This window comes from Gopherus evgoodei, chromosome 10 (genome assembly GCF_007399415.2).
Source record: "Gopherus evgoodei ecotype Sinaloan lineage chromosome 10, rGopEvg1_v1.p, whole genome shotgun sequence".
Classification (NCBI taxonomy): Eukaryota; Metazoa; Chordata; order Testudines; family Testudinidae; genus Gopherus; species Gopherus evgoodei.
Window position 1 is genome coordinate 7,023,763 of NC_044331.1, and position 16,997 is coordinate 7,040,759.

Consider the following 16,997-nt stretch of genomic DNA (forward strand, 5'->3'; position numbering starts at 1 on the left):
GTTCAACTGCATATCAATTTGATTTAGTTGGGGTACGTGCTGCTTTGAGCTGGTGGTTGGACTAGATGACCTCTTGAGGTCTCTTCCAAACCTAATCTTCTATGATTTTCTGATCTCCTCATGTTTGAAAGCAGCGTCTGATGAATGCCCCACATGATGAGGCTTCCACCACAACCCTTGGGAGACTTGTAAAACACAATTGTTGAGAAGACTTTCCTGATACTCAGCTTAAATTTTCCTTTTCTCAGTGTCCTGACAGTACCTCTAGTAGATCCTTCCTCTTAACCACCCTAATAAATTCTCCATCCATGGTGTTTACATGCTTCTAATATTTATGTTAGGGGAGCTGTTGTTTGGTCCCCTTTTACATTTCAGGTCTGCATGTAAACACTTATTCTGCACTATTCTTAAAAATGCTGGCCTATTTTCACCTTTCCTTCAAGTCTGTAATCACGACTGCATTGCAAATTATAGCCTAAAAAGGTATGCTGGACTAAATGAAACATAAAATACAAAGGACATAGTGTTTAGACATTCTGTTGGGAAAAGGAGAAAATTAGTATGTATCTTTGTGGTGTGAAGTGTGGGTTTGCTTAGTGTTAGAAATTCTGTGTTAACCGATGTTCTAAAGAAGTCAGTTAGTGTAATGGGCTTGTAGGAGATGTTTTGTGTTTCTGCTCCATAAGTTTGTGAGTTAATGTTACTGTGCCTAATTTACTGTTCATTAAGAATGTAATCATGGCATCATGTGACTGCTACAGCATAAGATACACTAGGCGGTAAAAGTAAACAGCTGCCCAACTCTGCCAGGTAAGGGGCTTCCCTCAGAAGGCACCACTAGCTTCCTGGAAACAATAAATTGCAAGGAACTTGCAACTTGAGGGTCGTGACCCCCGAAGGGTGTCGTGATAAGTCAGGGGGTCATGGCCACCATCCCTTTCTGTATGCTTAGAGGAGCAGCTGAAGGTTTTTTTTCTGTTGTCACCTAGGGTCATGGGGTGGAGAATGGCTGTTCTAAAGTAACAGGCGCCCATTGTTTGAGCGAATCCTCCTTTTACAGACATTGCCCCAGCAGTCAGGGCTCAGCTAATAGTCTTGAAGTGGGTACAATATGGCTGAGATTTCCTAAGGATTTGGATGCCCAGTTCCCATTCATTTCAATCCCTTAGGGCATCTCTGAACAACGCTGCCTGCAGCTACTCCTTATTGTATTCCCCTGGCCAGCTCCATGCTGATTCAAATGCTTGTTGGAATGTGCATGCTCCTGGATGCACAGCTCTTCCCAGGTGCTCCTCAGGGTGTCAGGAGCAACTAACTATTCCTTGCTGGAGTGGTCCCTTTCCAGTCTTCTTGGCCAAGCAGGGTGTGCACAAGTGCTTTTGCCTGTTTCTTGGGAAAGGTACTTGTGGCCCAGACACACAACAGCAACCTGTTGTTTCTAGACTGGTTTTGCGAATCCTTGGTCTGAGTCAAAGCCTTAACTCTGGATGCTTCTTGTGGATTAAGTAACTGACTTTGTTTGTTCCCCTTTCCCTCATCTTCTAGATTTTGGTCATTCCACCGAGCTGGCCTTTGCGGTGGAGCCCAGTGATGACATAGCAGTGCAGGAGCGGCCGCTGGTGCTGGACTGCCAGGTGGAGGGAATCCCACCCATCACCATTACGTGGCGGAAGAACGGGGCGTTGATCGTGGAGAATGAAAACACCTTTGTGCTGGCCAATGGATCGCTGTACATCTCCCGCTTCCAGAAAGTCAGGGGGGATGGGTCGTCCGATGAAGGCGAATACGACTGCATGGCTCAAAACCGCTTTGGGCTGGTGGTCAGCCGCAAGGTGAAGATTCAAGCAGCTAGTAAGTACTGTGCTCGCCCTATCCGTGCCTCCAAATTCCAGCCAAGGATGATCTTGTGTTTGAAGTAGAAATGTTCCTTCCCTGGTAGCATTTAAGGATGCATATTAGTTGTATTGGCTGGCTTGAGATAGAGCAGTAAGTCTACAGGGATCTAAATTATATGAACACCAAGTGGGCATCAAAACTTGACTATAGATATGAGACACACTGGTACATGTGCTGCCATTCTGTCCCAGAACTAATGGGTTTTGGGAGCCCAGCGGCCACTTACGTTTGCTCCCTGCCTGCCCTCCTGTATCTGGTGCACAGAGGTGTGATTTGGGCGTGCTTTCAGAACTGGCGCAGGAGCGTCCGGGCCCCTCTTCCTATAGATCTTACATGCAGGGCTGGAAAGGTGAAAGTTCATATATGGACGGGATTGCTAAACAGTAAGAACCAAGCCATTGGCAGGCTTCTGTCTGGAAAATTGAATGGGGGGTGGAGGAAAGGATTAAGAGAGTGAGAGAAAAAGATGAGTGGGGAGCAGATGTGGGCTATCGCTGTGATCTAATCTTCGGAATAATTGTACTCCTGTAAAAATAGAGCTAATCAGCCCTTGCTTAAGGAGGAGAAGAATAAAGAGACCTCATGGTAGTAGTAAATCCCCTGTCCCAAAGGAGTGAGTTGCAGTCAGTCACACGGCGAATACTCCATCACTCACGTCTCTTCTGTGCCGTGTTTTGAAACCTCTTTGCCTCTCGCTGCTGCTAGGTACCATTCATAAGGCATCACTTTTCCAACAATAGGCAAAGACCTTTTGAAGGTCACAGTTTCTTTGTTATTTAAGGCAGGCAGCATGGAAGCAGCAAGTCTTATTTACTCCCTGGCATTGCCTTCGGGGGCAAGGCTAACAACACAAGACAGATTGTCTGTTGTAGGAGCCTGTAGGGGGAAAAAACATGAAAATGTCAAAGAGTGAATGAAATTTAAAAAAAAGAAAGAAAGGGAAAAAAATCCTGAGCAGGACACAATTGTGATTCCATAGCCTGCCTGTGCCTGCAGTCTGCTGCTCTCTTATTTATCCCATTGTATTTGGAAATGCTGTTCCTGAGGTTAATTCTTCCTTGAGTGGCATGTGCTCTGCTGGTGCTTTCCGAAATGTAGCCTGCTTGGGTTTTTGATTGTTGGTTTGGTCATGAGTCTGAGGCTTGTCCGGATAACAGCAGCAGCAGCTAATGACCCCCTGAGTGGTGGTTTCTCTCTGTGTGCCTTGCACGGGAGGGTACGTCCTTTTGCCTGTAGGCTATCGGCAGGCTGCCTGAGGTCCAGTAGGGGGTCCTTTTTGCATTCAACCAGATCTGGTGGTTATATCTAGGCATTCACTTTATGTACGGTTTGAGTAAGGAGATACCTCATTCCCACCTTGGCTGTCACCAGGCTGAGGTCCTTCATGTAAAAATTCTGGGCCACCGTTATGAAAAGGCCTCAACTCCTTTAAGAGAACATGTTTTGCTCACTCTTGGAGTGGTCCCGTAAAAACGCTTCCATTGCCTCTGTAATTTATTTTGAGACCATCCGATGGAAGGGGCAAAAAAGCCCAGGCGACATCCTCCGTGAGAGTGTGAAACTTCCGTGGTTATACTTATTGCCACCGAAACCACTTAAAATCCTTCCTTTCCTGCGGGAGGGCTTTGGATCGCTGACTGCCCTTAAAGGCAGCACCCTGCCGTCAGCTGTTCCTGAGTGTACGGAGAGGCCATCAGCCAACCTCGCTGTTTAGTGGTGTGAGTAATTGAGGAGGCAAAGGGTGGGTCTGCGCCAGGTAAGCAGCCGGATCTATAACCTGTCAGTCTCCTGAGGACAAGCCTCACAGCGTTTTTGGTGACTGGTTTTGTCACTTCTGAGCTGGGAGATGGCTGACACAGGAGGACAGTGTCAGACTTCCTGGACCTGTAAGTGGGAGATGTAAGAGCCAGAGGATAGCTGATGGTCAATAAACAGTGTCAATATGGATGTGAAGAGCTGCATGTTCCTGAATGACATTTCCTTTGGTAACTAGATTTTAGCTTAAATCAAAATGGAAGAGAATCACATTGAAAATACTCTGGACCACATTCTGGCTTCGGGCTTGGAGCTGTCATAATTTCTTCCCTTGCTCCATTAACTTTGTACAGACTATACTGTCTTCTCCCCACCTCATGCAGTGAGATCCTGCCAGTCACGGGAGTCATCTGCAGGGCATTGTGGTGCATGGGGCTGAGTTCATGTACTTGGGCCAGCGTAACCCACTGTTGAGTGTATGCTGCCGATCCATAGAAAATATGAATCTGCTGCAAGTGTCCACTAGACACTTAGTTCGGTGGCTTATTCTTTAGGTCTTGAGTTCAGTCCCCTCTGACGAACAAGATGACGGCTGTTCTCCCAGGCCCCAAAGGTTCACTACCCATCTTGCTTTTTCGTTAGAATGTAGAATGGCACCTCAGTCGGCTGGGTATCAAAAAAGAACAGTTTCTATTGTTTTCAGAATTTTTATTAGGGCTTTTTTTTTTTGTTTGTTTTTTGACCGAAACAGGTGAAATTGGCATGAATTCATGAAATGGTTCTGAATCTGCATCTTTTGCTGAAAAAAGGTTTAGGGTGGAAAATTTTTGCCCAGCGCTGTTTAGAAGCAATGTTCCTAACAGGTGGAAATTGGTTTGTAGTCTCTTGCACTGGACTTCTACACTGCCAGGGCCACTGGTTATTTATTATTTGTCCCATGGTAGCACCTATGGGTCCCAGTCGTGGATCAGAGTTCCATTGTGCTAGGTGCTGTACAAACACATGCCAAAAAGATGGTCCTTGCCTTGAGGAGCCCACCTCGTACACTAAGCACAGAAATTCCAGGTGCATTACCTGGTAACGAGCGCTTATAATCTTGAGAGTGTTGAATAGCTTGGGCGCTGTTTTGCTCTAAGGAAGAAAATATGTGTTGTATAAACCCTTTCTGAAAGAGTCAGAAATGTCTATGGGCTAAATCCTGCTCCCCCTGCAGATACGCCCTTCGCTTGGTACTGACAGCTGGGCAGAAAAGTGAAGGAGAAATAAAAAAAGAATCATGCACATTGATTGAGGCTGCGGTGCTGAGAAGTCAACGGAATCTGACAAAGCAGAGCCCCCCGAGAGCTCTGCTTTACGTTTCACTCTGTTCAAAGGGATGCTGTTTGTCTCATATCATCATTACAGACTCTGGCCTTGAATTGTTGCTTGGCCTATGGTGGTCTTGGCTCTGTGGAGCATCCATGTTGGCATTCAGGAAGTGTTGTTGGATATCACATTTTTTTTTTAATGTTTCAGGTTTACTTCAACACGCTGAAATTGGGTAAAATTTCACTGGAAACCAGGCTGATCACAGATGATGTACATATAATACAGGGCCCTCATGGTATGAATGCTCAGGTTTGAACTTCTCATAGATTATTGGCATTGAAATGAAAAGTTACGCCATATATCTCAAGGAAGGTAAATTTACCCGAGCTTTGCAATAAAGTCTCAGATTTGGCAATATTTAGACACCTCAGGGATGCAGTGATTTGGGGAATTTTAATATAGAGAAACATGATCTGAGCATAGAAGTGGGGGCCAGACATTCCTGAGTCAACCAAGACTCCAAATCCTGGCTCTGGCACTGTTTTTTCCTGCAGCTTTTGACAAGTCATGTCATTTTTCTGCCTCAGTTTCCCCATCTGTAAAATGTGGCTAAACTGCATTTTTTGATCTCCTAGGGGCAGGGTTATCAAATTTAATTGGTTAAATGCTATATGATTGCTATGTAGTCTCATTAATAAAACCTAGGCTTCATAAGGGTACCTCTGTTGCCATAAAGTAGAATAGCATGGATGGAAATTGGCTTGTTCTGTTATGTGGATATTCAGAACATGTGCTAATAGTATTTTCATAGAGTAATTAATCATACAGTAGTAATTAAACCGAACAAAGACCTTTAATATTTGTACCTGCATCTAGCAAACTTCTTTGCCTGTCCTTGATCAGAACTTTCCAGTTGTTTTTTGTTCATTTGTCCAACCCGTGTGTGTGAGTTTGAAAGGTCGCAGCATACGGCATGTTCTTTTATAATTTGATTCTTATTGAATACAGATTTTTTTTCTAAAGATAACAGAACAGTTTCGTAACTTATTTCCTCATAACTCTTAGCTTTCTTACTTACAATCAGTTTCTCGTGTATCCACGGTTCTCCTGAGGGAAGGATCAGGGAGGATGTGTGAATGTATCTGCGTAGGTCTGGCTCTGGCTTGCAGAGATTCATGGGCAGGGAGAAGAAAGAGGGATCCTTGTTTAGCAGGACAGCATTAAAGATCTCTAGTTTGCCCCCGGAAAAGCTGATTAGAGGCACTTTGATCAGGCATTTTATTGCTCATTGCTCATTTTATTGCTCATTTCACACTAGTTCTCTTGTTGTGTTTAACTATAGTACCATCATTCAGTGGGTAGGCCACTGGTCTGGGAGTCAGGAGGCTGAGGGGTCAGTTCCTGGTTCTGACACTGAACTCCTGGGTAACCTTGAGCGAGCCACTTCCCTTCTCTGTGCCTTGGTTTCCCTATCTGTAAAATGGGGATGATGATTCTGACCTCCTTGGTAAAGCTCTTTGAGATCTGTGGGTGGAAGTGCCATATAATCACTAGGTATTAATAATGAAAAAGTGTGATGTTTTGTTTTTGTTTTACATTCCCCTTTTGCTAGATAAAACAGATGCAAAGGGTTTGATTGTTTCTATAGGCACAGCCCCGAGCAAGTGCTAGTCCATAAACTGTAGCTACTCTCGGAGGCACAAATCCATCCCTACTTCCTTCTCCTTCCAGCGGAATAGCACTTTCTGCTGGCTTCTCCCAGTGGCATGCAGGCATACGGATTGGTGGAGCACAGGCTCTGTCCACTCTCTGTCTACTCCCACCCACCTGCTTAGGTGAGGGAAGAGAAATGGGTCTAAGATCTGGAAGGGATGAAGGAATGGATTAGGAGCCCTTACGCTCTTGTAATTCAGGTCTCACAACCTAGTCCCAAATAAACACAGGATGAGTTTAATGTGAAACACCTGAGTAATATTTCCATTCTGTTGGGTTTATGCCGTGCATGCTGATGTTATACCACTCTCCAGGCCTCCCTCAGGAGAAGAGCACTACACAATGTAAGGCAGCCACGCTCCTTGCTGTCATCACCCTTTATTTATTTGGGGCTTATCTGGCAGCCATGTGTCGTCGTGCAGAATTTGCAGCCTTTCCACCCCCACTATAATTTGCCCTGCATCATCATAAATCACAGCCTGGCCCGTGGAATAGGACCCATTGATTATATCACTCAATAACAAGCAATTATCGCTAATTTGAAACCACTGTCCTAGTGGATGCTGGGTCAGCTGCTGCACACATCTGGCCTGATGCTGCCAAGTTTCACAGTTTGATCTGGTCGTATTAAAAAAGACAGTCGCATTGGTGGATGCCAAGTGAGTTTCCTGACGCCAGGTGAGATGTCTTGGCCTGATGCTTTGGTCTAGGTTGGCACCCCAGAATGGCTCTGCAGAGGGCTGTACCTGCCACACAAGAGTCCCCCCTCATCACCTGTTGGGACCTCAGTTACCAGCGCTGTAAGCCCCCACCGCATTTCCCTTATTTCAGCAAATCCCCAGCCACTTGCTTCCATCGCTGTGCCTGTGTGTACTTAGCACTTCCTCTGCTGGCAGGAGGGGCGTGTTGATATTCCATGCAAGGCAAATGGGACTTCTGTTCTCTGTATGGATCCTTTGGAGACGGACATTATAGACACCACCACCAACTTCTCTAGTGAACCCCGAGGCCAACACCCCTTCACCACTAACCTGCTAGCCTCTGTGATCTAAAAGTTGAGGGTCTCAAGGTCACTTGCAAAAAACCCTGCTGTTCCCACGTGCCTCTGAGTCCTTTTGCCTTCTAAGCTATTTGCCCAGTGAAGAAGGTTGAGTGCTTTTTTTTTTCGTTAAAAGCAGCACAGATCTTCTCATCATTTCAACTCCTCTGCGTAGAAGGCATTTAGTATATTGAAACTGCAGCCCCCTTTGAGCTGTGGGATGGTGGGATGAGCTGGTTGAGCCCAAATAATAGGAGAATTGATAGGAGGGAAGAGGCAAGAAGGAAGTCTAAAAGGATTAAGCAGAGACAAAGAGGGCTGATTATTTTATGGGTCACAATACAAGGCATTTGAGTGAGATCACAAAGGGATGTGATTACAAAAGGCGACCATATTGAAAGGATCAGACCAGGATTATAGTGGGAAATGTTTTTACACAGTTTTGTTCCACTCATTATGAAGTTAGCATTTTAAATTAAGATTGAAATAAGGTGGCCCCAACATTGTCACAAAAGTGTTTCCTGGGCAGTGCTACCATTTGGATTTGGACGCAGATTGCAAACCACTCACCAGAACTTCATAATCAAACCTTAGATCCACCTACCTGGTTTGTTTTTCTCTTGTCGAGAAGACGGAGAGCCCTTTGGGTAGAAAGTGGAGATCGGGTCACCACATTTCCAAAATTAAGAACTTGGGGTTCTTTTGTGGTGATGCTTTTTAGGGTCATGAAATATTTGCACAAGACGAAAATGCACTTAAAAATATATACGCTGGTGTTGCCAGAGCTGTCTGGCTCAAGAGTGACATGGGCAGATTACTTCTGGTGGAGGACTTTTTCCAAAGTAGGTAGGCTTCCAGCTTCCATTGATTTCAGTGGGCGTTAGGCACCTAATATCTTTATAGATCTGGGTCTGAATGAGCTTTGATCTGAGACGCTGAATAGTGTCACTTGAGCAAAAGAACTGCTTTGATAATGTCTGTGCTCCTCCGACTATTCTCAGTCCAAATATTGTGCATCATGCTGAACCCTCATTCAGCTAGACTGGATTGTTCTTGGTAAACCCTGAGCAGACTCTACTTGCTGTAGCAATATGTCTTGGGAGTGGGGAGGAGGAGGGCGCGAGACAACAAACAACATTTTAGTTATAAAATCAACCAAATGGTTTGATTGGTTGAAATAGAAAAACAAGGACTTTTCAGGGGTCCTGTAAAGTTCTTGTGACCCAGCAAAACCACATGAAAGAAACAGAATTGTCCAAAGAAAACTGGGACAAGTGGCTTGGATTTGTAGTAGATTTGCAGATTTAGAAGAGTTAGTCACCCGTCTCCCATTGAATTTCAGAGTGTGCCTAAGTTGCCTTTGAAAGCTTGAAATGTGGTGCGTGTTTCACCTGCTGGTTTGTAGCAGTGTGATGTTCATTTAAATGTAATCTCACTCTTCTCTGTAATGCTGGTAATGTCGCTAAGACAAGCCATAGGCACCGCGATGTTTTCTCACTTATAGGAGCGTTTGCTCTCCAGGCAGTAATGGCACTTAGTCGTTTAAAGAAGGCTCCAGGGAAATATATCAGAGGAGTTTCATTAATGGTAGCCCTATTGAGTTATTTGTCTCATTTAACCTTTGTAGCAAAGCTGAGGAAATTTTGACATCTCTAAGGTCAGCAGGACCTAAATAACTGATTTTTAGACATAACCAGAGCAATTTGAAGGTGGCTTAAAAAAAAAAAAGTCTGCATCCTCAACCGGTGCAAACTGGTGCAACTGGGGTCTCCACTTGGAGCAACGCTGATTTACATCAGCTGCTGATCAAGCTCTTGGTGCTTCGTTTTTGTTTACTTGTGCTTTAAAAATCTCTGTTCTGTCCCTGCGTTATTTTGCCAGTATGTCCACCAAGATGGTGGCCGTTGTACTTGGCAAGAGTGGGGTACTGGAGTTCCTTCAGATGACTGCAGGGATCCTATTCTGTGGAGCCACTAAATTTTCATTTTCATCTACTGGGACAGTGGTTCTCAACCTTTCCAGGCTACTGTCCCCCTTTCAGGAGTCTGATTTGTCTTGCATACCCCAAGTTTCAGCTCACTTAAAAACTACACGCTTCCAAAATCAGACATAAAAATACCAACGTGTCACAGCTCACCATTACTGAAAAAGGGCTGGTGATGTTCTCATTTTTACCGTATAATTATAAAATAATCCAGTTAGAATATAAATATTGTACTTACTTTTCGGTGTGATACTGGAACCTGTTTTTCACTTGAAGCCTGAGCCCTAGGCAGTGGTGATGAAGCCTGTAACTTAGCTTTGCAGGGCTCCCTGTCACGTGGGTCCCCGGGCAACTGCCCCTGCTTGCCAGCCCTGCACTTGGTTGAGAAACACTGATCTAGATGAGTTGAGTACCCCCTGGTAGACCTCTGCATACCTTTAGGAGCACACATACCCTTGGCTGAGGACCACTGTTCTGGGAGACGGGATGCCATTTTCTAAGACATCAAGTTTTCTGAAACTATGTAATAGCGGATCAAGCCATCAGTAGTGAATAGAGACGGAGAAAGGAGCCCAGGAAAAGCCCAGGAAATATCTAGTGTAGACTTCTCCATCATCCTGAGGACTGGGATTTCAGGATGCAGCCCCGGAGTGCGGGTTGATCGCCTGAGTTGCAGACGTTTGTTGTGATGTCTTATTTTGACAGCTTGAAATCTTTACTATGGAAGTGGCAGGAAACACGGTGAATGCAGGCTGCTTTGTCTTGCGCCAACAGGGGGAACACAAGTAGCTGTGACCTGTTGTCCAGGAATCCAAATGATGCCTCTATAACTTCTGTCCTAATTTGGAACCTTGGAGCTTGGAATCAACATTTATTGCCAGGAATCTCCCAGAGTGCAAACCTCAAGTGCTCTGAGAACGTGCCCAGAAGGTGTTACAAAAGAGCAAAGAATTAGGTAACATGATTCACTGGGAATTTATTTTGGCTTGGATCTAGAGATGCTATTAAATCTTAGGCTCTGCTTTCTTGCAAGCCTATCAGCATGCAAATAGTATCCAAAGCCAAAGAAGAGAGGTGGCTGCAATGACCAGGTGAGAGAGACGCTTCTGTTTTTTCGGCCACCGTTTAGTGGAAAGACTGCGAGTAGGAATTGACTTTCTGGAGCCGTTCAGCCCAGGAAATCAATACTGTTGATCTGATAGGTAACTAGTGATTCCTTGTAACTTAAAAAATGCGGGTGCCTGGCTTGATACATTGTATTTTGCTAATCCCGGGCTTGACCTGTGGTTACTGATAATGGCCACGAGAAGGAAAGGAAATAAAAGATGTTTGAAAAGATGTTTAATCTCTGAAATCCAGCAGGGTGGTGGATTCTGCACTTTAACCTGCCTGCTGCAGTTACAGCTCCCTCCCGCGGAGTGACAGCCCTGGGGTAGGGTTTTAAACCCTTTTCTGTTATGTGCAAAATATATCAACAGCTCCTAAATGACTTAGGCACCCATGAGACTTTGGCTGCTAAGTCACTTAGGTGCTTGGGAAAAATGGACCCATAATGATACTACTTTGCACTCTGAAATCAGGGTCCCACAGTATTTTATTAATCTTCATGTGGCCCTGTGAAAGGAGCAAGCCCTATGCTCCCTGTTTTTCAGGTGGGCAAGCTCAGGCACAGAGAGGTTAAAACAACTTTCCCAGAGATAGTGGGAGACTGGGAATAGACTGCCGGCCTCTCTGCGCTCCGGGGCAAGAGAATGCAGAAAGGCTTCAGAGTGATACAGGCGGAGAACTCACTCACATGCTGGCTGAAGATAAGCAACAGGTTTCATTAGGAGAGAGTGTGCTGCCAGACTGGTGAGCCGTGCTGTGAGCACAGGTGCTAGCCTGCGCTGGAATGGCGATGTGGCTTTAAAGGTCAACAGGGGGGAAGGGACTGTTGCATGATCTCTTTTCTTCCATTTATACTGACATCTCCAGGTCTGTCCCCTTTCTGGGCATGGGATATGCTCATGCTCCCTCTAGATATGGCACATGGTTTTCCAGCAGGTTCCTGCTTTAAACCCAATTTTACAGTTGGGTTGACCGAGGCAAAAGGAGGTCAAACGATTCGCCGAAGGTCATTCCATAAGTGGCTCGGATTAAATCTGAACCCAGGACCCTCCCGGTTCCCAGCCTTGGCTGTGACTGCCAGACCAGATGGTCTCCTGAATGCAACTTAAAGATCCTCAGCCTTTTCTCTCCCTCATTGTTCTCTATTGTGGGGCTTTGAATGCAGGACGTTGAAAGTGAGAGTCGGTTGGGATTTGCTGAGTCTGAGAGTGACTGTTTAATGACACGGGTTCTCAGGAGAGGGTTTAAAGCTGCCTCTCTGTGTGTTTCCATCTGTAAAAAGGTTCGAAATCTCTTTGCTCTCTGTCACTTCGAGCAGTTTTCTAAGCATAAAGCTGCCTTTCTCTCTCCAACCTAGCAGCAGGTGAAAATGGATCTCTCCTACATTTCATCTGTGCTGCTGCTGTTCCACTGCATCAACCCACTGCCAAGCTGAGATGGGTGGAGAGGTGAAGACAGGACTGACGTCTATGTGAAGGAAACTTTTGAGCCCAAGTCCTACAGATGGCCTGTCTGGGTGATATTTGCCCCTGGCCTCTCCCATCTCTGGTGGCGCAGTGAATGGACATGCCACGCTCCTATGGCTTTCACACCCGGGTTGCTTGGCATGTGCCCCCCGCTGCTCGTCTCTGGGAGGGGGTTCAGTGCAGAAAGCTGCTGAATGAACCCGTGACTTGCTTTGGAAGTGAAGCCCATTTCTCCTGGGAACACAATGCATAGAGTGGCTGGCTCCTTCTCCCAGGCTACCCTCCAATGCCCACAGAAGGGATGCTGGTAGCTACTTGATGTGGGAAAGTCTCTTTAGTCCACATGATCCCATGGTGTCCCATTTCTGTGATGTTTTCTGTGTCTGCCTTAATGCCCTATGTACTATGCAGTGGCTGGGGGTGTTGGTGGCGTAGGGACCATGGAAACAGAAAGGGGAACTGATGTATTCATTGAAACACACAAGGGAGAACGAGGACTTTGCTGACTGTGAACTCTTACGATATTGCCACCTCCACGTGTCCTGGCTTTGCCTCCCCTGATCCCCTGTTCACATCAGATCCACAGATGCAAAATCTGCATGGACTGCAGCTCCGCAAGTTACGCGCTGGGTGAGCTTGGGGAAATCACGTGACTGTTCTGTGCCTCAGTTTCCCCACCTTTAAAATGGTGGTCGTTGTGGGGGGGAAGAACTAACCCGTTGACCATTTCTGTAAATCATTTTGAGATGCGTAGGGAAAAGGTACCATATACAAGCAAAGACTGGAGGGGACAGTTACCTCAGCCACTCTTGCTCCAGGAATAAGCAATCTTTGGCTATCATTTCTATCCCCGTCACTTGGACAGCAAGGAAGAGGACATGTCTGTACACAGGTGCTGGTGTTCCTTGGAGGGCCAGGGAAATTCCTTTCCTAGGGTTGGACAGCTCCTCTCTGCAAGCCACTCTCCCCTCCTCTTCCTGACGCTTTCTCCACCTTAGGAACAGCAGTGGCTCACATGCCTGAATAAGCTGGCACCTCTGGAGCATTCCTTGATTAATGGCGTTTCTTTGTCCGTCTTAAGAGGCCCCCATTATGTCCCTTTGATGCTGTATTTTGCGCTTACCACTGTCACCCAGCTCAATGACTAATTTTCACAGGTCACGGCAGAGGGACAATGGATCAGGCTACGTTGGGAAGAAACAAATGAAATTTTGCTGCAACTGAGAGCACTAATTAAGAGCAAGGATCAATTTTGGTGTACAAAGGAGATAGTTTAAGGCGGGTGGTGTGTAAATGAGTGGTAGTGCTTGCGATAAAAAAGACTGTGTGTGTGTGTGTGTGTGTATGGGCTTCAGCTGCAGTTTTGTTCTCAGTTGTGTTTGATCATGGCCTATGCTTCTGTGCTTATTCATTGTGGAAGAACAAAATGTTTTCCTACCTAGCGTGTCTTGGATGGTCAGGCATTAATGCTGAGAAAAGACTTATTAGAGCTATTCCATTACCAGGTCAGTGCAGCATTGTACCCTTTGAGTTGTGTTGTCCAGTCTAGCATTAAAACTATCAAGCCACGAGGCTTATATTCCACATGATCATTGATTATAGTTAATATAATATATGGAGATATACTTACCTCATAGAATTGGAAGGGACCGCAAAAGGTCATTGAGTCCAGCCCCCTGCCTAGCAGAACCAAGTACTGATTTTGCCCCAGACCCTTAAGCAGTCCCCTCAAGGATTGAACTTGCAATCCTGGGTTTAGCAGGCTAATGCTCAAAGCACTGAGCTATCCCTGCACTTTGCAAACATAGAATCAGCTACAGTCCCTGCTCCAAAGACCTTACAGCCTAGGAGGACAGTCTCTGATGCCCTTCCTGAGCTTGAGTATTGCCTCCCTCCTAGCAGTCTCACTGAGGCCACGTCCAGACTAGGGTATTAAAATCGATTTTAGATACGCAACTTCAGCTACGGGAATAACGTAGCTGAAGTCGAATTTCTAAAATCAAGGTACTCACCCGTCTGGACGGCGCGGCATCTGTGTCGATTCCGGAACTCCGTTCGGGTTGATGGAGTTCCGGAATCGATGTAAGCGCGCTCGGGGATCGATACATCGTGTCCAGACTAGACACGATATATCGATCCCCGAGCAATCGATTTTAACCCGCCGATGCCGCGGGTTAGTCTGGACGTGGGCTGAGACCATTTGCAGAGCAGAGTAGTACTCCAAGTGAGGATGGCAGAATCTGGCCCTAAGGCAGATGGAAAGAACAACAGACCATAACAGTGCTGGGAAGCACCAGTGAGCAGAGGTGAGTGATGGGAGAGGGGAAAGGGAGGGTTTCTGGAGGGTTTGGTAGAAGAGAGATCTTGCCAGATGTTGCAGGCACAACAGGATAGAAGGCAAGAAGCCAGGAATGTGTAAAAGTTAGGAAGGGAGCAGTAAGGAGAAAGGGTTGGGGTTCACATGAGTCCTTGTCTATAGGTGAAATAACCCCTTCACAGAAAGATCCTACTTCTATTCAGTGGGAGTTGGATCAGGTCCTAAATATGGATCTGAGGCTTTTTTTAAACACCCAAGTCAGACTGGTTTAAATAAAATCCGTTTAAAAAACATACTTCAACTGGTGTAACGATATGTATAGCCGGGCCTCAGCTTCTGCATATCAGGTTGGCCAGTGTGTCTTTTGGCTTCTCAGGCACCAGTACAATGCCCTGCGTCTTCAGCTGCAAGTGTGGCTCGAGCCTATTTCAGATCCATTTGTTCAATTCTGTTTTATGTCCTCATCACCGTGGGAGCGGAACACCTCAGATGGGACTAACATCTCTCACTTGCATTAATTTTTAGGTTTTTAAATCTTGAACCTTTGTATTGGGTTTAGGTTTGGTTAAGGTAAATCAATGTTTTTAACCAGATTTAGACTTGAGCGGCCCTTTAAGCTGAAGACCATCCTGTTTGTAGGCTCCGTGCGCACCAGTTCTTACTGAGTTTTTTAGAAGTTCATGGAAAGGGTCGTTACATGTGTTTGTAGGCTGAATCCTGAGCAGTGGCGGCTGGTCCCTGCTTACTGGCGGGAGGGGCTGGTTCTCTTTTGTTCTCAGGAGCCACTAGTGAGTGGAGTCATTCTTCACTTTCATTGGCTGTATTTTCATTAATCTTTTGTATTCACCAGTACACACCCCTTTTCACCATTAAAAAAATACATTCACATTACCTTATTTGGGCATGTTTAGAATGAAGGGGCTTAAAGAAGTAAATGAAAGCCAAGCAAATACAGCAGATGTATAAAGTGTTGCTCTAAATCCAAACTCCAGGGAGGGCACATGTTAACTGCTGGAACTTCCTGAGTTTGAATCCTGAAGGACCGAGTCATTTCTCAAGAAGAGCTTCCGTGAGGTGTTTCATGTCCGTAAAGGCTCCAAGGTATTTGGCTGAAATAGGATTTTTCATGTTGAGGAAACCTCCCAACAGATCAGGGTTAAACTCAAGTCCATCTACTGCCCATGTTTCCATGGCATGATTTGCCCTTTGCAGGACTAATTTGTATTAGGGCACAGGCTGGCTTCCTTCCTGCTCATCTTCTCCTTCTCTCTGCTCTGAAATGAATGCTTCTGACATTTTTTTTTCAGACAGCAAAAGGCTTTGATGACCATAATAATACTTAGCTCTTTTCATCTATGGAGCTCAAAGTGTGTTACAAAAAACGTCAGTATCATTATGCCCTTTATACAGATGGGGAAACTGAGGCAGGCCCCAAGTCACTCAGCTGGCCAGATACATAGCTCAGATCAGAACTTGTGTCTTTGGAGTCCTATGCCAGTGTGCTATCCCCTTAGTTATAAGGCAACCTTTAAAACTGTACTGCAGAATCAAGAGGGCACTGGCTGAGTGTCTGTCTTCAGCTCTGATCAGCTGTGTGACCCTTGGCAAGTGAATTCACCTCCATATGCCTCTCTTCTCCCTCCCACTGTGTTTGTTTTGTCCATTTAGACTGTGTAAGGTTTTTAGGAGTGGGACTGTTTCGCTGTGTTTGTACATCTCCTAGCGCCATGCAACCCCAGTCTCTGTTGGGCCCCTAGGCACCACCATCATACAAATAATTATCGTTAATAACAAGATACTAGAATGTGAATGTGAAAGCTTTTCTTCAAATGCAGTCTGCACTAACAGCAACAGAAAACTATTGCCCCACTAAGACATATTGGGCCAGATCCTAACCTGGCTTGGACCGCACTGAAAACAAGAAGGCCAATATTTTCAAAAGTGGTCTCTGATTTTGGATTGCCTTGATTCTCTGGCGCCAGCCGAAGGCCTCTTGCCACGGAGTCCCCTGCAGCTCCTCTTGGCTTCAGGTGAAGTTCTCTGTGCTCAGCTCTCCTGAACAGAGGTTCCATGGGGTCTCTGTGCAAGCACCCACAAGGAGAGATGCCCCCAAATTGGGGCCCACTTTTGAAAATGTTGACCTCCAGCTATAATTCTCTGAAAGTAAAGAAGCTGTGTGGGAGGCTGGTCAGAGCCCAGCTTGCCTTCTCGTGCATCTCTTTAGTGCCTGGCAATCAGCTGAAGTTTAGGTTTCAGGATCGGTGCTAGCTCCTAGCCCCACTCATTTATTTCGTTTTCCACCGCTTTCCCTTGCCCGGTTAGTGTCAATCGATACGGCTGCTCTGGTCTCGAGCGCTTCTCAGTTTTACTGTCCCATGATGCTCAGCTCTGAAGGAAAGTCCAGTCCCTTTG

At 45.8% G+C, this 16,997-nt stretch overlaps 1 protein-coding gene across 1 annotated transcript in view; it reads left to right on the top strand.

The window, feature by feature from the left end:
* Nucleotides 1–1,603: 1,603 nt before the first annotated feature.
* IGDCC3 (immunoglobulin superfamily DCC subclass member 3) overlaps nt 1,604–16,997 on the top strand; it is a 169,546-nt gene continuing 154,152 nt past the window's right edge. The window contains exon 1 of the mRNA XM_030578350.1: nt 1,604–1,851. Coding sequence (XP_030434210.1) covers nt 1,794–1,851 — 58 coding nt within the window. The 5' untranslated portion in view covers nt 1,604–1,793. The remainder of the gene's footprint in view (nt 1,852–16,997) is intronic.